The sequence below is a fragment of the Verticillium dahliae genome, genomic scaffold (genome assembly GCF_000150675.1).
Source record: "Verticillium dahliae VdLs.17 supercont1.3 genomic scaffold, whole genome shotgun sequence".
In the NCBI taxonomy this organism is placed as follows: Eukaryota; Fungi; Ascomycota; class Sordariomycetes; order Glomerellales; family Plectosphaerellaceae; genus Verticillium; species Verticillium dahliae.
This window is the reverse complement of record NW_009276940.1, coordinates 1,271,592-1,292,185: the sequence shown is the minus strand read 5'-3', so window position 1 is coordinate 1,292,185 and position 20,594 is coordinate 1,271,592. Positions and strand designations below refer to the sequence as shown.

Sequence of the window (20,594 nt, the reverse complement as noted above, 5' to 3'; positions counted from 1 at the left end):
CAATTTCTGATTGGCTCAAGGTCAGCTAAAGCGGACCCAATGGTCAGGTCAACTCGAGACCCAATGGTCAGGTCAGGTCAACTGTCTGCGCAAGAGCCCGCTTAACTGTACCTTGCAACGAACCCCCAGGAATAAAATAGTATTATTGTTGTTAGCCAAAAAAATAATAATTCTAAAAAATCAAGCCAATTGAGCTCTGGGCAATGGTCAGATCAACTCAGTGCAGGCGGGGCCACATGGTCTGTATATGTAGCAATGGGACGCAAGACGCAGGAGAGAGCTGGAGAGACCTAGAGAGCGCTGAGGGCGCTGGAGAGCGCTGGAGGCGCTGGAGAGCTGCCCCACGTCCAGGTCAGGTCAACTGCGGACCATGGTCATCTCAGCTCGAGACCCAATGGTCAGGCAATCAGCCAGCAAAACACGGACGTCGGCGCCTACCAATGCCGATACGCAGCTACCTACCTACACATCAGCAGCAGCACAATCCCTGGCGCCCCTGCTGCACGCCAACGCGCCCCTGAAATGGGAATTGCGCATCCTGCATTGCGATCCCATTCAGCACATTCCGTCCGAGCTCCAAACAACGCCAAACAACTCCCAACATCGTTTCTCCCGAATCCCTACGCCAAGGCACCCTTTCCTCAGCCCTGCCACGTTTTCCTTCTGTTTCTGCCGTGTCTCTCCTTCCCTCTCCTGCCCTCCCCTCTTCTGTCCGCCCCTCCTCTCTGCGATCTCCTCATCTCTGCGAACAACACCCACGATGCACCACCTCCGCCTCGCAGCAGCAGCAGCAGCCGCCGCCCTCGCCGCCACGGCCCTCGCCCACGGCGACCACGCAAGCCAGGCGCCCCTCGTCGCCGCCGACGCCGACTGGATGACGCGCCACATGGCCGAGGAGCACCACATGAACGCCTGGGACGCCGCCTCCTTCTTCGCCCTGCACGACTACAACGGCGACGGCCTCTGGCACGCCGACGAGATGCAGCGCACCTACGGCCTCATGGACGAGTCCAACAGCGGCCTCGCCCAGTCCAAGCGCGACGACGTCGCCCGCCAGCTGCTCGCCCTGCTCGACGCCGACGCCGACGGCGCCGTCACCAGGGCCGAGTGGGACGCCTTCATCCACGCCGGCAAGACGCTGCCCGACCTCGGCACGGGGCCCGGCCACCACGGCGACGCCGAGTACGAGTATGAGATTCACCACTGGGACAAGTATGTTCCTTTTTTTTTTTTTTTTTTTTTTTTTTTTTCCCTTCTTTCCAGTTGTATCTCGTCCCTGGCCCCGCTGACCCCGTAGATACCACGACGAAAACACAAAGCTCGAGGACCTCACGCACCCCGAAGACATTGAGCACTTTAAGAAGCACGACGACATGGAGGACGAGGCCGAGAGGATAGAGAGGCTCAACAAGATGGCCATTGTCGAGGCCAACATTCCCTCCAAGTTTCGGAGGTAGCTGTGACGGAGGAGCAGAGGACGAATGACAGAGCAGAGGACGAATGACAGCAGAGGACGAAGGACAGAGTAGAGGACGAATGACAGAGCAGAGGACGAAGGACAGAGCAGAGGACGAATGACAAGCAGAGGACGAATGACGAACAAGTGTACTAGTCATGTACTTTAAGAATACACACATCAAAGACGCAGTGCCACACGTCGGGCGCGTACGTCTTGACGAGCTCCACGTGCTCGACCCGCGCCTCGCGCCCCGTGACGCCCTCGCCCTCATCCCCCTCGCCCCGCGCCCAGCCGTCGAACCGGCTCTGTATGTCGGCGCGCCGTGCGTCAATGTCCCCTGTGGCGACATTGTCGTGCAGGTGCAGCCAGCTCGCCGGCGCCGCGCCGCGCGCCACAATCTCCCAGCACGGCCGCCACGTCGCCTCGCTCGTCGGCAGCAGCCCGCAGTTGATGTGCAGCACGTCGAGGGCGTCTCGCGACCGCCACGCCGCGACCCGCCTCGCCGCCTCGCCGTTGTCCTCGAGGAACACGACGATCCTCGCCCCCGCCGGCACGAGCTCCCGCGTCGGCCGCAGCAGGTCGCGGCCGCGCACCACGTGCACGTCGCGCCAGCCGTTGGCCACGGCGCCGCGCCGCAGCGCCTCGACGCTCCAGGGGTTGAGCTCCCAGCAGAGGACGCGCATGCCGAGCCGGGCGTACGAAAAGGTAAAGTAGCCGATGCCCGCGTACATGTCGACGGCCCACGGCGCCGCTGCCGTTGAGCCCGTGTCGGAAGGGAGCGGGACGGCGGCACGGTGGGGAAAGGTTGCCGTGGCGGCGTCGGCGTGAAAGGCGAGGAGGCGCGCCTTTTCCTTGACGTTGCCCCTGCTGAACATGGTCCAGCGCGGGGCCCACGTCTGCCAGATGCCGTTCTGCTTGGTCGAAACCCAGAACGCCCGCGCAAAGTCGTCGTGCGAGGGCAGGCCGCTGGGCGACGTGGCGGGGCCGAAATCGCCGTACAGCATCCGCAGCCCGCTTGGCGACCGGAGAATGTTGTCGCTGCTGGGGTCGCCTGACGAGTCGGACTCGACGAGCGGCGGGATGCCTTGGTTGGCCGCCAGATGCGTCAGAGGGGCTTTCTGCTTCTTGGAGAGTTCCTGTAGCAGGGCGTGCCATAGATCGTCGACGTGCGCCGGGTCCAGTGCAGGATGGGAGAGGAGAGCCTGCCATGCTGGGCTGTCGAAGCTCCCGCTGGGGAGGAGCACCATGGGTTCATAGATGGTGAACCGCTTGGGTGCTGACGAGAGCAGAGATTCCGTGTCAAGATGTTCGAGTGCCGCCGCTGACACGGATCGTAGAGTCGCCAGCCATTGCTTGATGGCGACGGCGATGGGATTTGCAGGTTTCGGTTTGGGGGGTCTGATCTTTTTGGGATCACCCTTCGCGTCCCTCATTGACATTGGAGGGTATCAAGCCAGGACGGATCATTCATGGGCCTCAGTGACCGGCCCTGTGTTCGTCGTCAAGGCAGGCCATGGGAGCTGGAGGCTCTGCGTGAGGTGAGGTTTGTCGGTGGGGTGGCCGTGGTGGGGTGCGAGGACCTGCACTACCCAAGGTAGGTACCTGTACCTAAGGTAGGTAGGTACCTACCTACATACCTTGGGTAGTATTCAGCAGTGGCAGGTACACTTTCAATTGAGTAGAGGCGTGGGCGGCAGGGGTCGGTGGTCCTTGCTCAAGCTCGACCGCCTGCCTCAAGACCCTTCTGCTTCAGAATCCTTCCGGCCTCACAGCGCTTCCGCCCCTTTCCCTTTTGGACGGCAAACCATCAAGGCCCTGCGATGGAAGCACCGTCCTCGAGAGCACTCCCGACAAGGGAAAGGGTGCCCATGACGGAGCACATGAACTTTCTCAGCGACGCCGCCCACCTCCTCCGCGCGACGGCCCCCGAGACGTCAGCATGGCTCATGAGCCGCAGCCACGAGCTCTCCCTCAGTGAAGGCCTCCAGCAGACCGACGTTCAACGCCAGCGTGCCTGCGCCGCCTGTGGACTCATCATGATCCCCGGCATGGGTAGCAGTGTCAAGATGGAAACAGACAGGACGAGCCCCAAGCGTTATGGGTCCGGCAAAAAGGCAGGCAGGAAGCGCAACACCAAGGTCACCGGATTGAAAAAGGTGCTGCAGTGTGGCCACTGCATGGAAAAGACGGTCATCAAGCTGGAGCCGCCCCCATCGGCCAACAGGAGCAGGAAACTGCTCAGACAACAAAAGACTCGGGCGGCCACCGAGACGCAGGCTCACGAGGCGACTGGTGCAGTGAAGACTGCTGGCAGTGGCAGTGCGTCCATGGCAAGCAGCAAGGCCTCGACACCAACACCGACAGCAACAACGTCGTCGGCCAACGCCAGCAGCAAGAAAAGGGCCAAGAGTCGCAAGGCAGGCCTGCAAGCACTGTTGGACCAGAACAAGAACGCCAAAGGGTCGCGCAGCCTCAGCCTGGCGGACTTTTCCATCAAGAGATGATGGCGAGGTACCTCGACACCCATCGGACGTGGAGCAGTACCTGGACTCGAATCTTCTCGAAGCCCCCCGCGGCGGCGCTGACTGACAGAGCCAGCGCGCCCCACACCAACCCACCAGAAAGAAGAATGCGGCCCTGCGTCACAGTCACAGGCAATGGAGGGGTTCAGTTGCCCCTCCAGAAAAATCAGTTCGCCCAAGTTGCGCGCGCCGCTGATTTGCGATAAGAATCCCCCGCCATTTATCATCACTTCTGAATACCTTGGACAAGACGCAGCCACCTTGGGCCACCACAAACGTAGTCCCATTTTTCTGTCTTCTGACGGCTGCTCCCTGGTACCGTTCCCATCGCAAACCCTCCAATATTCTTGTCCCACGCAAACATCGCAACCATGGCAGCCCCCGACAACAAGGTCACTCCCAACGAGTTCTTCCAGAACATCGGCCAGCAAGTCGACAACAGCAGCGAGGAAGAGCACAAGTTGGTCGAGGAGATTGAGTCTCTCTGCATGAACTGCCACGAAAATGTGAGCACCCCTTCCTCGACTTCGTCTTGCTCCCCAAGACGATCGCTCCCCATCATGAAAAGTAGTGACTGACAAATCCTTCCAGGGCGTCACCCGCATGCTCCTCACATCGATCCCCTACTTCCGCGAAGTCATCATCATGTCCTTTGCCTGCGAACACTGCGGCCTCCAGAACAACGAGGTCCAGCCTGCCGGTACCGTCCAGCCCAAGGGCACCTACTACGAGCTGCGCCTGACCGACATGGCCGACTTTGCCCGCCAGGTCGTCAAGTCGGACACGGCCACCGTCAAGTTCACCGAGCTCGACCTCGAGGTCCCGTCCGGCAAGGGACAGCTGACCAACGTCGAAGGCCTGCTGTCGACCGTCATTGAAGACCTCGAGTTTGGCCAGGAAGCTCGCAAGCAGCAGGCGCCAGACGTCGCCGAAAAGGTTGGCGAGGTCATCGCCAAGGGCCGCGCCATGCTCGACGGCTCCTCCTTCCCCTTCCGTGTGACCGTCGACGACCCCGCCGGCAACTCCTTCATTACCCCCGACCTCAAGGACGGTGTCGGCAAGTGGGAGAAGCACGAGTTCCTCCGAACGGCCGAGCAGAACGAGGCTCTCGGCCTCTCCGGCGAGAGCACCAACAATGCCAACGCCGACGCCACCATGCTCGACCCCAACCCCTCGCTCGATGCCGACGGCAACATCATCCCCAACGAGGTCTACAGCTTCCCCGCCAGCTGCCCTGGCTGCATGCAGCCCTGCACGACGCACATGAAGATGGTGGACATTCCCCACTTCAAGCAGGTTGTCCTCATGTCCACCGTGTGCGATGCCTGCGGCTACCGCTCCAACGATGTCAAGACGGGCGGCGAGATTCCCGAACAGGGCGAGAAGATCACCATTGCCGTGCGCGACACGACGGATCTGGCGCGCGACATTCTCAAGTCAGAGAGCTGCGCCCTCGAGTGCCCCGAGCTCGGCCTCTCGGTCAACCCCGGCACGCTCGGCGGCCGCTTCACGACCATTGAGGGCCTCCTGACGCAGGTCCGCAACGATCTCCACAACCAGATCTTCCAGGCCAATGGCAACAGCGGCGGCGGTGACTCGGTCGTGCCGGACGAGAAGGAAAAGTGGACGGCCTTTTTCGACGGCCTCGACGTCGCCATCCGCGGCGAGAAGCCCTTCACCGTCGTCCTGTCCGACCCGTTGGCGAGCAGCTACGTGCAGTCGCTCGTCGACCCGCCGGCGACTGACCCCCAGATCACGCGCGAGATGTACGAGCGCACCGAGGAGGAGATGGAGGACCTCGGCCTCAACGACATGAAGGTCGAGAACTACGAGGACAAGGCGGCCGAGATGGAGGCGGGCGACAAGCCCGAGGAGAAGACGGCGGAGCAGCTGCAGCACGAGCAGAAGAACGGCGAGCTCATGGACCAGCTGATCGACGCCAACCGGAGGTAGTGAGTGGGCGCAGCACGTGAATGACGACTGATGACTGGAACGGGCACGGTGGATTGGGAAGGTGATCAAAAGCGGCATTGATTTATACCAGAGGAACGAGGCGGTGGCAGCGATGGCGGCGATGGCGAGGAGGTTTAGACGTGTCAGGGGTCCGTACATAATTTGGCCCTCGAAAGGCCCTCGAGGAAGATGCAGTAGCATGCATGCCCACTATACGACTCCATTGTCTTATCGCTCATCTACTACGCAGTGCATCTATCGTCAATACCCAGCGCATCTATCGTCAATACCCAGCGCATCTACCGTCAATACCCAGCGCATCTACCGTCTACCACGCAGCACGTCTACAGCGTCTTCCACACAGGCAGGCTCTGCAGCTGCTTCACCGAGTCGACGATGCTCTTCTCGAGCCCGATCCACTGGATGCCCAGAATCTCGTTGGTCGCCGTGTTGTCGTAGCCGTACACCTTGTCCTTGGGCGGGAACTCGCCGCCCTCGACCTCGGGGCCGGGCAGCCTGTCGGCGAGCTCGGGAAAGTTCTCGCGCACGACGGCCGCGATCTCGCGGTTGGAGAACCAGCCGGCCGTCGTGAAGAGGCGCCTGCCGGCGGCGGCGGGGGCCTCGAGGGCGCGCAGGTGGGCGGCGGCGCAGTCGCGGACGTCGACCCACAGCACGGCGGCGCCCGTGTCGGCGACGCGGGCCTTCCAGTCGCCGCGCAGCAGCTGGACGAGGCGCTCGTTGGACGTGTTGATGGCGTCGAGGCTCGCGAGGTGGGCGCCGACGGGGCCCAGGACGAGGGGCGGGCAGATGGTGACGAGGTCGAAGGTGGGGGCGGGCGCGGCGGCGGCGACAAAGTCCCAGGCCGCGCGCTCGGCGAGCTTCTTGGAGGCGCGGTAGGCCGTTGCTTTCGACTGCGTCATGTCGGCTTCCGTGACGGGGTTCCAGTCGCGCTCGGTGAAGATCTTGGTCGGGTCCGTGACGCGGGCCTCGTCGATGATGGAGGCGAACGAGGACGTGATGACGACGCGCTTGACGCCGGGGGCCGAGCGGTGGAGGGCTTGGAGGATGGCCGTCGTGCCGATGACGGCCGGGTCGATGAGGTCCTTCTTCGGGTCGGCTGTTGCCGCCGTCAGCAGGAGGGCGCGCGTCAAGAGGAAAGGGGGACAACAGCAGAGGGGCTTTCGAGGAAGGGGGCAGACGTTACTAAAGTTGAAGTGGAATGGCGACGCCGTGTGCAGCACGGCCTCGAGCCCAGGCGACTTGACGACCTCGTCAAATGCATCCTCGCGGGCAATGTCCGGCACAATGGCGACCGTCAGGCGTCCCGCGGCCAGGTCTTTGTAGTCGTCGCGGATCTTCTGCGCCTTGTCCTCGGAACGCACCGTCACGACAGCATCATGGCCTTGCTCGAGGAGCTGCTCGAGGATATGGCCGCCGATGAAGCCGGAGCCGCCTAGGGGTCTCGTCAGTGGTGGTCCGGCAAGGTTGTCTGGAGGTCTTGAGGGGAGTTGTCGAACCTGTGAGGAGGACTTTGACCATGGTGAGGTGATGAGACGATGGGTGATGGCAGTGGTATGGAAACAAGTAGGTGGCTCAGTTCGCAGCTCGGTGGTCTATCAGTTGGATATGGTCGGTCGGTGAGTAGAGTTGAATCTTGAGCAAGTTTGTCGTCGTCCATCATGAAAGCCCCAAATGCCGTGCTTTCTCAACACCACCAGCTACCCCGCCTACATCATACGCCATCGACGCTGGGAAGAGGGGCATGATCCCTGAAAGGAGCAGCACAAATTAGCCTGCTCCCCTACGAAAGGTCCGTGACAGAAAGCAAAGTGTCCAATTACAGCCATCAGGGAAGGCCCACACGTATACTAATTACCATGTTATGTAGAACCGCTGGGTTAGGGTAGCTACAGGGCGATTACAGGGTTGTTGGCGAGAGCGGCAGTGTACCTTCATTCGACCTCAATGGGGATTGAGTTGGACATTGATCCGTCAGATACCCGTGCGGGGCGCCCACTTGCTCGAAATCACTGTTGACTACTAAAGCTTCAAGAAGAAAGTTGAATCCTACCACGTCTGCTGATCAGATTTCCGTACCTTGAACACACTATCCATGTCTCTTACCAGGCACCTCCATGTCGCTTACCAGGCACCTCCATGTCTCTTACCAGGCACCTCCATGCCTCCTCACCAGGCACCATTCATGATGGAGGATCTGGTGATGGTCTGTTTGACTACTCCCATATTCGGCATGTCAAATAGCCTGCCCCCAGTTGAATTGGAGCTCTCCATATAGGGACAGGTTGAGGCAAAGTGGCTATTGCCCTCTTTCAGGCGGGCAAGGGCTACGAACATGCAGAGGCAGGCTACCGACCGAGCCTCACGGTATTTGAGGGATACAGAGACGACTGCTATGGGCTCGAGGTTGGGTTTTGGTTCTGATGGGTTTGATACGGACGTTCCTCTACCGTTTCCAGACCTTGAAACACGCGGCTTCATACGACTCTCTCCATCTGTTTTTGCACCAATCGCAAGACCGGGCTGCATGTCGCGGTACCTCGGTGTTTTCATTCCTCTCACACAAGGAGCCAGACCCAGATGCCCCAGACATTTCTCTGCCTTGAACACCGGCAGCGCGACTCAATTCGTGGTGGAATGAGGACCGAAGCAGAGGTCAACGGAACATGGCCTCTTCAAAATAATGCTGAAACCTGGACAGGTCCCGATACGGCTTGACCCTGCCCTCAACAACAAGCTCATCGAGGGTGGCCTTCCGGTACCCAGGCACATGGTACACGTCGCTGCCCAGCATGCTCGTCAACTCGCCCGTGCCCCACAGCTTCCGGTAGAACCAGGCCGGGGCGATGTAGGCGAGCTCAGACTGCGAGGCGAGGTGGGCGTTGAAGTCGGCGACGGCCTTTTCGACGGGCTGGTTGAAAATCACGGGCGGCGTGCCGTGCTTCTTCTCGAGCGCCGCGGCAATCTCTTCGCCTGTGGGCGCGAGCTCGACGAGCCCGATGGCGCGGTTGCTGACGTCCGACACGGGGCCCGTGGTGAAGAGAGAGACGTAGGCGGCTGCCACGTAGTCCGCCGTGCTACAGGCAAGACGGTTGATCAGCCCATGTTCGCGAGAGGGGACCCCTGGGATAGAAAGCTCGGGGCTGCCACTCACCACATGCCGGCCTTTTCCTTGGCCGCGTTGCCGGTGTAGAGAAGCCTGTTTCCTTTGACGTCGATCCCCATGACGCTGCAGGGTCCCCGTCATGTCAGCGAGGACGTCAAGGACGCAAACGAAGCCCCGTCGTGTGCTCACATGGACCCGAGGGTGAACTCGGCAAAATCTGCAATGAGGATGACCGTCAGAGGGATGCCCGCCTGTCTGGCGCGCTCCTGGACGTCCTCTTTCATCCTGAGGAGGGGAATCTTCATCCCTTCGGCGCCATAGCGAAGACCCAGGTCGGACGGCACGAACAGCTTGACCTTGGTCCGCGGGATAGCCTTGACAAAGCCAAACTCGTTGCTGACGCCCTTGTCCCCTACGAGAGAACTAGTCGCCTCTTAGCGAAAACGTTTCCTTTCGTGGACGTCGGGCTCTTGCCACGTACATTACAATGTCAATGTCCTGCAGGGCCGCGGCCAGAGCATCCTCGTCGAGGGGATCCACCTCGATCGTACGTACACCTGCCGGGATGTTGGAACATTCTGAGCCAGGACGGTACAAGACCGTGACGGGAGCGCCAGAGGCAATAAGCGCTGCGACGATTGTAGCACTGAACAGCCCGCGGTGACCGTGGACGGCAATTCGGTTGAAAGACATGATGGGTCGTAAAGTGATATGAAGTGCAAGATGCAGAGAGAGAGAGAGGCCTGTCGTTGGAGCTGACTGGTAGAACGAGGCGATATAGAAGCGACCTGATCGTGCGCCTACTTATACCAGAAGACCTCGCAGGCGGTGTGCGCCATTGTCAGCAACCAACGCAAACTCGGCAGTCTCTTGACAATGCGATGCTGACAGAGTATCGCGGGACTTGATTGATTCCAATGGATTGACGTTATTTCTATGCGTTATTCCGTGGTGGAGATCTGTTTTGGGTTGCGACCCCTTTATGAGGGCTGCACAAGAGTTCACGATCCCCTCATAGTCCCACGTCTTCGTCCCGTCGTTACCTTTGGCGAGGTGACGCTGGCTTCTCGAGATTCAGGAGGCTAAGGCGCCAGCCAACGAGCATTTTAACGGTGTCTTCAGATTTTCCCATTCGGGTTGTAAGATGCTGGTTCCAGGTCTCAAATCGAGGCTTCCTGGCAGGTTGGTGATTTCTGTGCAGCCCACTTGCCTCCATCCATACTTGGCACGGGCATGGCCGTCTGCAAACGAACGACCTAGCGCTGCAGGGATTGCACTGTCGAAGCGGACCCGGATGGCTTTGTCAGGCTTGGTATGTATCGAACCTCAACAAGGACGGCTCACGGCCGAGTATATCACAACGCTGTGCGGGAGATATCCGGGCGGTAGAGCAGAGCCGCACAAGCCGGCGTAAATGCTGCCGGCACGTGTCCACGGTTCTCTTATCGTCGATTCCGGGCATATACCGCAATCGCCATCGGGGTGGTTAAGGGTACTTTCTCGAGCAAGTAGTATTCGCCATGCTGGACACTCGAGTGCTGTTGGCCCCTCGAGACAGATGAGCATGGTCGCAGCGGGCTCGGGGCCTGAGGTCTGAGCCATTGGTGTCTGGCTCAGGCCTGCCCATGCCCTGAAGCCATGAAGTTCTGAGCTCCTCTTTACCCTGCGTCGGTTCGGTTCGTGTCCTGGGCGTGTTCTCTCGTGCCGTTATCGCAGACATCATGCCGGTGCGGCTGGTTATCGAGTGCGCTGGTGTTCGGCGACCTCTCAGGGTGAAGTACTTTACCCCCTAGCCACCAGAAGCCGAACAATCATCCACGTTCGTTGCGCTCGGCTACTATGCCATCACAGTCATATATAGGAAGCAGAACGCACTGTAGGCACAGGTACTGTAGGCAGACGGCCAAAAAAATGGGGAAATCGCCTTGGCTCAATGCTCGGGTACAAGTTCTCACGGAAAAAAAAAGAACACAAATACACTCGGCCGACTTGTCAGGTGCCGACCAGAGCCCTCGCTATCTCCTCTCATGTCTTCCACAACGACTTCAAGTGGAGATGTCCTCGCTGTCAGCCTGGCTTGGCGAAAGCCCTACGGCTGCGAACGGCATGCTGGATGCAATGAGGTGACCCAGCTGCCCGTCGAACGACGTCCCTGTCGAAACGCTTTCCCAACTTTTGCTTCTACATCCAGACCTGAAGATAGCCATCCAACCCCCGCTCTATGCTTGAGGTTCGGTCCAGATCCGAGCCCCACGGCTTACCCTTTCTCCTTTTCTGCCGGGCTCTTACAGTTGTGCCACCAGACACGGAAAAACACGAGGCGTCACACTTGACGCTCATGCTGTCGGTGGCGGCGCCGGTGGCGCCGGCCCCGAGGGCCCCTCTTCGGGCTCCAGTGCTGGTGGCGCCACGAGAGGATCGATCGCCGGGACGACCATCGGCCCCTTGGGCGAAGGCGTGCGGTCCGTCAGCTTGTCGCCGCGGATGACCTTTTCGACCTCCTTGAGGTCGAGCGTCTCGTACTCGACAAGGGCCTTGGCCAGGAGATCCAGTTCCTTGCGCTTCGATGTCAGGAGCGCACGTACGTTCTCCTGGCCCTCCGAGATGAAGCGCTGCACCTCCTGCTCGATAAGCGCACGCGTCTCCGAGCTCAACTCGCGGTACCGGCCGTTGTACTCGACAGAGCCGAGCTTGTCTGACATGCCGTACTTGGCCACCATCTGGAAGGCAATGTTGGTTGCGTTTTGCAGGTCCTGTCCCCTATTGTTAGCACTGTCTGCGTGTCCGTGTGTGTGTATCACCCATTTTGCTTCCCGGGCTCACGTACCGATGAGACGCCCGTCGTCACCTTGTCGCTGCCGTAGACAATCTCCTCGGCGAGCTTGCCGCCCAGCGACGTCTCGATGATGGCCTTGAGATCACTGTGCGTGTACGAGTACTTGTCCATCTCCGGCAGGTAGGCCGTGTGGCCGAGACTCTGGCCGCGCGGCAGAATGGTCACCTTGTACAGCTTGTTGGGGCCCTGGGCGTTGAAGTAGCCGACGAGGGCGTGGCCAGCCTCGTGGTAGGCCGTCATCTCCTTCTCCTTCTCGCCAATGACCGTCTTGCGCTCGGCACCCATGATGACCTTGTCCTTGGCCCACTCAAAGTCACGCATCGTGACGGCCGTCTCCTTGAGCCTGCTGGCACGGACGGCGGCCTGGTTGACAATGTTCTCGAGCTCGGCACCAGACAGGCCCGAGGTGCTGGCGGCGATGGCCTCAAAGTTGATCTCGGGGGCGGCCTTGATCTTCTTGGCGTGGTGCTTCAGAATGTCGATGCGACCGCGGACGTCGGGCAGCGAGACGGTGACGTGGCGATCGAAGCGGCCGGGTCGGGTCAGGGCCTTGTCGAGGGCCTCGGGGAAGTTGGTCGCGGCGATGATGATGACGCCACTGTTCTGTTCGAAGCCGTCGAGTTCGGTGAGCAGCTGGTTGAGCGTCTGCTTGACGTAGGAGGCGTCCCTGGCGTTGCGCTTGCCGCCAATGGCGTCGAGCTCGTCGATGAAGATGATGGCAGGCGACTTGTCCTTGGCCGAGGTGAAGAGATCGCGAACGCGCTTGGCACCGACGCCGACGTAGACCTCGTCAAACTCGCTGCCAGACATGTAGAAGAAGGGCACACCGGCCTCGCCGGCGACAGCACGCGCGAGAAGCGTCTTGCCCGTGCCGGGAGGGCCCACGAGGAGGATGCCCTTGGGCAGCTTGCCGCCGAGGGTGGAGAACTTGTCGGGGTTGCGCAGGAAATCGACGAGCTCCTGGAGCTCATCCTTGGCCTCGGTGGCGCCGTGCACGTCGGCAAACTTGGTCGTCTGGCTCTCGGCCCTGACCTCGCTATTGTTGGCCTTGTCGCCGGGCCGCTTGTACATGTTGAAGCCGTCGGCGATGAAGCTGACGGCGACCATGCTGAGGTAGACGAAGAGGCCGAACCAGAGCATGAATTTGGTCCAACGGAAGAGCATGCCGCCAAGAGACTCGTCGACGACGACAAAGAGGGGGCCGTTACGCGTGCCGACGGCGGCACCGGTACCAGCACCAGCACCAGCACCAGCAACAGCACCACTGGCGGGCTGGCTGGCGACGGCAGCATTGGAGCCCTGGGAACGGGCGGCGAGAGCCTGGCCCACGGCCTGCAGCTGCGCGTCGCTCAGACCGGTTCCGGGCGTGTCGGCGTGGGCTCCGTGTGCGCCGAGGAAGGCGGTGCTATGGGCTCCGATGGGGGTGGTGCTGTGGGCTCCGATGGCCGACTGGTTCTGCAGGGCCAGGGCCTGACCATAGGCGGCGTTTGTCGCATCATTGTTGGCGAAGCGTCCCGAGTTGTGGCGCTCGATGACGATGGCGGGCATGTTGGCCTTGAGGAGGAGCTGATAGAATGCATTCTGCGCGGTGGCGCTGCTGGGGTTCCGGTTCGCCGCCGCTTCCCTGGCGGCCAGGAGGTTTCGTGAGACGCCGTTGGTGCCGAAGGACCGGGTCTGGAGCAGGCCGAGGGCTCTCGTCGTGGGCCCCAGGGCTATCGTCGTGGCATTCGGTGTCGTCGTGAGTTTGAGGAGGGATCGCAGGGAGGTCGGATGCGCGAGCGGGCGACGCAGCGCAAGGCTGGCGGCGCTCAGGGCGAAGACGGCCGTCGGCCGGAACGCCATGGTGAGAGCGAGGGAAGGCCAAGCGAGAGGCGGGTGTGTGTGTGTGTGTGTGTGTGTGGTGGGAGAGGCGGTCAGACAAATTTGTTCTTCTTTGCCGTGCTGCTGAAGTGCAGGATCCTCGTGTAGTATACTGTTACCAAAGTCGTGTTGATGCGGGCGGACGCATAGTTCACCGGAGAGCCGGCATGGTGATCGTGCGGAAAGAGGCCACAATGTGGTTTGAGTCAAAAGAGTCAAAAGACCTGACGTGATGGCAAGTCGACGACGCATGGACGCCTTGCGCTAGCCTAGCTAGCGCCTTGTCTGTGGTGGTGTTCACCGTTCGGCAAGAGGGACCCGCTGCTGCGGTCGAGGGCCGATGTTGACCCGGGCAGCAGGTACCTAAGTACCAAGGTAGGTACTACCTGTAGGTACTGTCTGTCTGACTCTCTATCGTCTGTCTGACTGGCCACAATGGGTGACTGCCGGCAAATCGAAGCCCCAGAATTACAGCCAATGACACACCACCCTCGTCCCAACGTCGCCTCCCGCCTCTCGCGTCTCCCGCGCCGCATGCATCCAAGAGTGAACTCGAAGCAGCGCCGTGCCGCCCTTCTGAGGAGCGTGCCGCCTCCGCTGAGGAGAGCGAGCGGGCGAGAGATTGGATATTCTGACACGTCTACGCGCCGAGCGAGACCCCCATCGTCACTCACATAAACCCTCATTCATGGTCCTGCTCATCCACCCCGCGCGTTCCTCTTTCCACCGTGATTGCCTTCTGTCATTTATTCGCCCATTGCTCTGTCCATCAGGCCGCACCTGCCTCGCCCCCATTCACCAGCACCCAGCATGTGAAAGAACCCGTCAGCCGTGGTGCTGGTGGAACGGGAGCGAGGCAGGTGCAGCCTGATGAACTCATGGTATCACCCACACGACGACACCCTCTTCTTCGCACCTCCACAAACACCCGCCAATACACCCGAGATAGCCTCATATCACGTATCACGTCACCCAACGACGGGGCCCTACAAATACATACATGCTCATCATTCATCCCTTCCCTCTCACCAGCGCAACTCCTCCCTCACGCAGGTCCCCCCCCCGCTCCTCTCGCCCAGGCACCCACCCACCCGCCTGCATCGGCTCGCCGTCCTGCCGAACCATCTTCAACCGACCAGAGGGCGTCGCCACCAGGGAAACCTCCCCCAGGAAACCTCCCCCAGGAAACCTCCCCCTTCCTACACGCTGCCCGTCATTTCGTCCGCCGCCCCCTTGCGTCTGCATATTCGCCTGGCGGCAAAGGCAACCCGCCTTGCAAGGTCATCATGGCCGCGTGCGAGGGTCCACGTTTCCATACCTACCTACCTATCTAGGGAGGTAGGCACCTCTGCTACCTCGCATCGCCATCGCTGCTGCGCAGCAAACGGAAGTGGTAGGCCCACACGACCTCTCCCAACGGTCACAGCCTCATATAAGGTGCAGAGGCACGACGGCGGCGCAAGCGACTTGGACTCGCGAGTCACTCTCTGCTGTCTCTCTTCGATTTTGATTTCTTTGGACTTGATTTGTTTGCTTTCCATTGAACACATATATATATCCCAGGTGCCCTCGGTCGATTGCGCTGCTACGAGACTTCTCGCCCACCTCTCCCTTGCGGGAGGGATCACTCACTACAAGTACAGATTGGCATGCCGCTGTCACCAACGCATGTCCTTTTCTCCCCCCCGCTGCCGCCTTCTTCCACGGTATGAGCCACCACGCCTCCCGCCTTCTGCCCGTATTAACAATGCACCATCCGCCTCTTTCCAGTCGTTCGTAATGGGGCCGTCAAATCTCCGCACGTCGTGAGGGAAAAGGGGGGGCAAAGGGGAGCGAGGAATCACCCGATTCATCTGCTCCGCCAAGCCCCCCTCAAGTCTCCTGCGCTCTTGCGAGCATGCTTCCGTTGAGTCTCGTTGCATCGTGGGCATCCCGTTCGCTTCCTCTTCGCGCTTATCCTCAAATTCGACAACAGTAACAACAACTCAGCCATTAAGAGAGAGGCAGCACACCAGCTCGCCCCATCAAATCATGTACACGATAAACAGAAGGGGAAACATACAAACATGGCCCGAATCCTCAAGGATATCCAAACGGAAAATTTCAGCGCAAAAAAATAAAATTGTCAGAATGTCCGCCCACCGTGTTTCCCAAGAGCAGATGCGGTATTAGAGGTATCGATGGACAAAAGGGAATTGAACAGAGAAAGAGAGATCATAGGAGACGGGGGGTGCCGAGTGAGCCTCGCGGCTTTCGATCACTCCCAGGAGGGAAAGGTGTGAAGGGGAGTGGACGTGTGTCCTCTACTCTCCTCACCACATCTTTTGCCTCGAAGCAAAAATGGGACGACGCCAGAACGGGATGCAGACTGGTCAATGTCGACCACTTCGTGTCTTTTTTCTTCTTCTCTCCAAAATTGCCCCGAAAAAAAAAGATCAATCAAAAACATAGGCCGTCATGGCCATGGCTGTGCGACGCCCGTGTTGGTCTGTCGACAACTCGGTCCTGTGGAACCCGCGTGGTATCTCCCTTTTCAGGTATACAGCGCCTGCAGCTGGAGAAAAGTCAAAGAAAGAGAAAGGAGACAAAGCAGGAGAGCGTGACGGCGTGTAGTTATTGGTACACATCGAGGCCATTGGTGTGAGAGGGCGGAATGGCCTGCGAGGAAAAGGCAAGATGTTAAGCGTCGCTCTGTGGGGCGATGCTGGTAGGGAGGGTCGTGCAGGTATTTGCTCGTTTGTTTTCTTTTTGTCGTTGTCTTGTTTGTTTCCATTTTGCTTCGTCAACCTTGTGTGTTCTTTACATGTTTTCGATGCGGGCACTGGGCAGCTGCATCGACGGGTCCTCGAACTCGATCTTGGGGCCCCAGAGATCATAGGTGCCGGAGCCAAAGGTGGGCAGCGAGCCAATGGTTGCGACCTCGACCGGCGCTTGATATGCCGCACCATTCCAGTAGTCCTCGGCCACAGCCTGGGGCTGAGGCGAGGGTGAGGGGTAGTGCTGGGACATCTGCTGGACCTGCTGCTGTACGGGCTGAGGCGCCTGGGCTTGAGGGGCAGGTACCTGTGTCGATACCTGTTGGGCATAGGGGACTATCTGCGGCTGGGGCTGGTGTTGCGGGGTATGCTGTTGTGCGTGATCGACGGGTGAAGCGGCGTGGAGGGCGTAAGTCGCCGTCTGCGTGGGCTGATGCGTGTAGAAGCCTTCCTGAGTCGACGGGCTCCGGCCAGAACCAGCCGAGAAGTTGCTCGGGCTGCTCTGCATGGCCTGGTGAGGTGCCGAGTAAGGGATCTCGAGGGGCAGCCTCTCCACCGGTTGCCGGGGCACTTGGTACTGTGCGGGCATGGGGTTCGTGTTCATCGTCGCCACGCCAGGGTTGCTCTGCTCCGTCACATAGTACGAGTGCTGCGGCATGCTCGCGGTCCTGTGCAGCATGTGCGCACCAGGGTGCTGCTGAGGGGTCTGCTCCTCGACGGGCATGCTGTGGAAGATCTGAGCGTTGTTGGACGACAGGCTATGGCGGTGGCCGTACTGGTGCTGCGGCGGCGGCTGCAGCTGTTGGTGCTGGTGGTGCTGGTGGGTGGGCTGCGGAGCTTGCTGCGGCATGGGGTAGCTCATCTGTTGGCCAAAGTCGGCAAAGGACGCTGCTCGGTGCATGGCGTGTCCCTGGGGCATTCCGGAGTGGTTCACAGGCATGGCAGGCCAGTGCATGGCCGAGTGTCTGGGGGTGGAAGGGGACTCGCCGCTCTCCGAGTCGGAGGTGCAGTCGTCGAGCAGTTCGTTCGAGTGCATACCACGCTGGTGGGAACGCCTCTGGTGTTTGACCATGGTCGTCTTGCGGCAAAAGCTATCCAAGTGGTCAGCATCTTGTTCTACACTTGGTTCGTTGTGACTTGGCAGGCGTGCCATACCTCTTGAGACAGCCATCGTGGGCGCACTTATATGGGCGTTTACCCGTATGGATTCGTCGATGCCTCGCCAGACTCGAAGACTGGTACCTGTCAGTTGCGGGCCACTTGGAAGGAGGAGAGGAAGGCCACTCACGTCGGAGAACCTCTTGCCGCATCCAATATGTTGGCATTGGTGAGGCTTCTCCCCCGTGTGGGTGCGGATGTGGACGGTCAGGGCGCTTCGCTGGATGAAGGACTTGCCGCAGCCGGGTGTCGCACACGAGTACGGGCGCTCGTTGGTGTGAATGCGGTAGTGTCGTTGCAAGTCAGACTTGCGGTTGAAGCTCTGCATAATCAACGTGTCAGTGGCAAAGTCCTCAGCGGAACGCCGCGGACCTAGCGGTCGAGAGCGTCCGAGCAGGCAAGCGTACCTTGTTGCATGACTGCCAGTCACACTGGAAAGGGCGAGCGGTAGGCTCGTTCTCGACAAGCTCCATGAGTTCCATTTCTTCACGTTTCGTGCTGTGGGATCAGGAATATGCTGAGAGTATGTGCTAGACGGAGAGCAAGTGCGTCCTGGTGTGTGAAAGTGAGGAGCAAGGATGAACGCGGCGGGTTCTCGGGGGTCAAGCGGAAGGGTTGCCTGTCCTGACAGTGGTATCCCTAGCTCGTATGGGTATGTGCGCGGCAGAAGTTCAATGCGGTCAATGCAGGCTGGGGGGTCGCAGCTCGTTCGCGAAACAATGTCGTCGACGACAGGAAGGAGCCGGAAGTGGGATCAAAGATGAGAATGCGGCGTCCAGCGCAGTACTTGGCGGAAACGCGATTGTCTGACGAGGTGTACAGACGACGACGTGGGCAGAGAAGAGGACGGGCGAGATATGATCGGTCGGTGGAAGATGATGGGGAGGATGAGAATGGGACGATGGGTCAAGCAAGGCTCACCACCTCTATTAGTGTAGGGGGAGGGAAGTAGAGTCAAGAGACAAGAAAGATGGAAGAGGTATGCTGGAACAGATCAGTCAAAGAGATCATGAACGTTCGAGCTGATCGGGTCAGGGTAGAGGCAGGTCAGGTTCATAGCGGGTGGGAAGGGTCCTCTTTAAGACAAGGTCGGATGCGTGTATGAACGTACCGGAGGTGAGAGGGTCCGTGGCACTCAGGTACGTGACTGACAAAAACTCCGGTCCGCGAGGATAAGCCACACAGGTAGCTGCTGGATGCGTCGCGAGTGGTCAAGCGGCCAAACTGGTGGACGGTGGGACTTTTGGGCTGATGTTTACAGAATAGGGCAAGACTACCTCCTCCTGTGTGCAGCAGATGGCGAGATGGCGAAGCGGCGGGGGGGGGGGATGGACCAAGGTTGTCCTTGCCTGCCGTGTCTTTGTTTCGAGGTCTGAGTGTCGAGGAACGGCGTGTGTTAGGTTCCGGGGGACTGCAGATGCAGACAATGGGCGGCCACGCGGGAACGGCAAGGCGATCGACGAAGTCCAGTGCGCTCAGGCACGGGGACGAACTAGGCTGACGGATCTCGACGATTGGCGTCTCTCAGGGTCTGAGGTCCGAGGGATGAAGTCGTCTCTGCTTTTTTTGGGGCCGTCTTCCTAGCTTCTTTACCTCTCTTCGTCCGTCTCGTGCGAGGTGCACGGAGCTTCACAAGGCCCACGACAAGATGTCCACCGACAAGCTAGGCTTCAACAAAACGAATCATGAGGTTCACCTTAGTGGGGGTGGAGTTGAAGCCGGAAACTCCTGGCTGCTCGTGTCGTGATGGCGCTTGTCCTTGAACGGGCTGTGGACGTGCTCGTGGTTTGCGTCTAGAGGTTTGACGATGAGTCGTTGATCCGATGTTGGCCAAACAGGAGGACGAGATGGGAGGAACGGGAGGTCGAGGCTGAGGGAGGTGGGCTTTTGTAGAACAGAAGGAAGGGAGATGAGGCCCACGACAAGACTGCCTTGGGTTGGTAAGGGAAGTGAGGCGCTGAACGAAGGTATATATCACCACTGGCAGTATAGGACCCAGGTGTTTCTTTCTCCTAGGGGGGTGGTCCTGGCATTAGAGGGCAAGTGGAAAGGTCCAAGGGACAGGGTGTGGAGGGACCAGATCGTACCTTGTGTACATGTACCTGTACGTGTACCTGGAATACTGGAGAAGACCGTAAACCAGATTGGGCTTTTCTTATTTTCGTTGGTCAACAAGGGCCAAGTCCCGAGTCGAGTGGCTGCTGGGTGTGAGAACAGTCAAAACGCTCGAGCGCTGGCAGACTAGGGGGGGGGTGAGGGTCTGGTGTGAAATTGACTCGAGTAGGTGGTGAGCAAGGGCCAGACGCCAGGCAAGACGGGTGGACGGAGCTGCGGGCGTGGCGATCTTCTCAACGGGGGTGTGAGCCTCTGTGCGTCAGGTTGCCGGGTGTTCGAAGAGGATTAGCCCCGACGATAAAAATACTACGCAAAGTGTTTTGTCAACGCGATGGGGCGTCGATGTCCACGTTTGGAGGGGGTTATGGGCTGGTGGATGTTGCTGCAAGCGCACAAGCACTCATCACAGTCGACGTCGTGGGGGAATGGATGACTAGAGCAGAGGAAAAAGGACGGATGATGTGCGATGTACGCTCGTCCCCTGCGAGGCACAGCCCGAATCCTAGTCTGGATGTGATGCTGTTCTGCTGATGATGAGGAGAGGGCGGAGCTAATGAGATGCGGCAATGGCGGTGGACGTGGATGAAGCTCTTCCCCTCGTGGTACCCTCAGGCGTCTGCCGTTGGTTCTGAGCCGGAACGCGGTGCGGTTCCTGAACTTATGCGAAGCCGCGAGCCGCGAGCCGCAGAAGGGGGGAGGGGGCTTGATGATCTGGTGATGGTAAGCTGGTGAACCAGTATGACGAAGATTCTGCTCGTAGCCACCAGAGAAGCAGCTTTTCCCTCGCGACGTGCCTTGTTCCTGAGCTGAT

The 20,594-nt window shown here is 59.8% G+C and overlaps 8 protein-coding genes across 8 annotated transcripts; 3 read left to right on the top strand and 5 right to left on the bottom strand.

Annotated features, from left to right (window-relative positions):
- Nucleotides 1–760: 760 nt before the first annotated feature.
- On the top strand, nucleotides 761–1,457 carry VDAG_02034 (uncharacterized protein; the record flags this gene model as incomplete). The annotated part of the gene is made up of 2 exons (XM_009658063.1): nucleotides 761–1,212; nucleotides 1,298–1,457. 2 exons carry the CDS (start codon nucleotides 761–763, stop codon nucleotides 1,455–1,457), a joined length of 612 nt encoding a protein of 203 aa, XP_009656358.1.
- A 151-nt stretch (nucleotides 1,458–1,608) lies between these two features.
- VDAG_02033 (tRNA wybutosine-synthesizing protein) lies at nucleotides 1,609–2,987 on the bottom strand (the record flags this gene model as incomplete). Its single annotated transcript, XM_009658062.1, has 1 exon — nucleotides 1,609–2,987. Exon 1 carries the CDS (start codon nucleotides 2,890–2,892, stop codon nucleotides 1,609–1,611), a length of 1,284 nt encoding a protein of 427 aa, XP_009656357.1. The 5' UTR covers nucleotides 2,893–2,987.
- A 340-nt stretch (nucleotides 2,988–3,327) lies between these two features.
- On the top strand, nucleotides 3,328–3,963 carry VDAG_02032 (uncharacterized protein; the record flags this gene model as incomplete). The annotated part of the gene is made up of 1 exon (XM_009658061.1): nucleotides 3,328–3,963. The coding sequence occupies one exon, from the start codon at nucleotides 3,328–3,330 to the stop codon at nucleotides 3,961–3,963; it is 636 nt and encodes a 211-aa protein (XP_009656356.1).
- Nucleotides 3,964–4,352: 389 nt separating this feature from the next.
- Nucleotides 4,353–5,934, top strand: VDAG_02031 (zinc finger protein ZPR1; the record flags this gene model as incomplete). Its single annotated transcript, XM_009658060.1, has 2 exons — nucleotides 4,353–4,487; nucleotides 4,573–5,934. The coding sequence occupies 2 exons, from the start codon at nucleotides 4,353–4,355 to the stop codon at nucleotides 5,932–5,934; spliced, it is 1,497 nt and encodes a 498-aa protein (XP_009656355.1).
- Nucleotides 5,935–6,278: 344 nt separating this feature from the next.
- VDAG_02030 (ketoreductase) lies at nucleotides 6,279–7,473 on the bottom strand (the record flags this gene model as incomplete). The annotated part of the gene is made up of 3 exons (XM_009658059.1): nucleotides 6,279–7,051; nucleotides 7,139–7,387; nucleotides 7,452–7,473. The coding sequence occupies 3 exons, from the start codon at nucleotides 7,471–7,473 to the stop codon at nucleotides 6,279–6,281; spliced, it is 1,044 nt and encodes a 347-aa protein (XP_009656354.1).
- Nucleotides 7,474–8,608: 1,135 nt separating this feature from the next.
- Nucleotides 8,609–9,751, bottom strand: VDAG_02029 (uncharacterized protein; the record flags this gene model as incomplete). Its single annotated transcript, XM_009658058.1, has 4 exons — nucleotides 8,609–9,029; nucleotides 9,107–9,181; nucleotides 9,248–9,481; nucleotides 9,540–9,751. 4 exons carry the CDS (start codon nucleotides 9,749–9,751, stop codon nucleotides 8,609–8,611), a joined length of 942 nt encoding a protein of 313 aa, XP_009656353.1.
- Nucleotides 9,752–11,394: 1,643 nt separating this feature from the next.
- VDAG_02028 (cell division protease ftsH) lies at nucleotides 11,395–13,736 on the bottom strand (the record flags this gene model as incomplete). The annotated part of the gene is made up of 2 exons (XM_009658057.1): nucleotides 11,395–11,811; nucleotides 11,886–13,736. The coding sequence occupies 2 exons, from the start codon at nucleotides 13,734–13,736 to the stop codon at nucleotides 11,395–11,397; spliced, it is 2,268 nt and encodes a 755-aa protein (XP_009656352.1).
- Nucleotides 13,737–16,553: 2,817 nt separating this feature from the next.
- On the bottom strand, nucleotides 16,554–18,150 carry VDAG_02027 (zinc finger protein; the record flags this gene model as incomplete). Its single annotated transcript, XM_009658056.1, has 3 exons — nucleotides 16,554–17,601; nucleotides 17,666–17,745; nucleotides 18,076–18,150. 3 exons carry the CDS (start codon nucleotides 18,148–18,150, stop codon nucleotides 16,554–16,556), a joined length of 1,203 nt encoding a protein of 400 aa, XP_009656351.1.
- Between the last annotated feature and the right edge of the window lie 2,444 nt (nucleotides 18,151–20,594).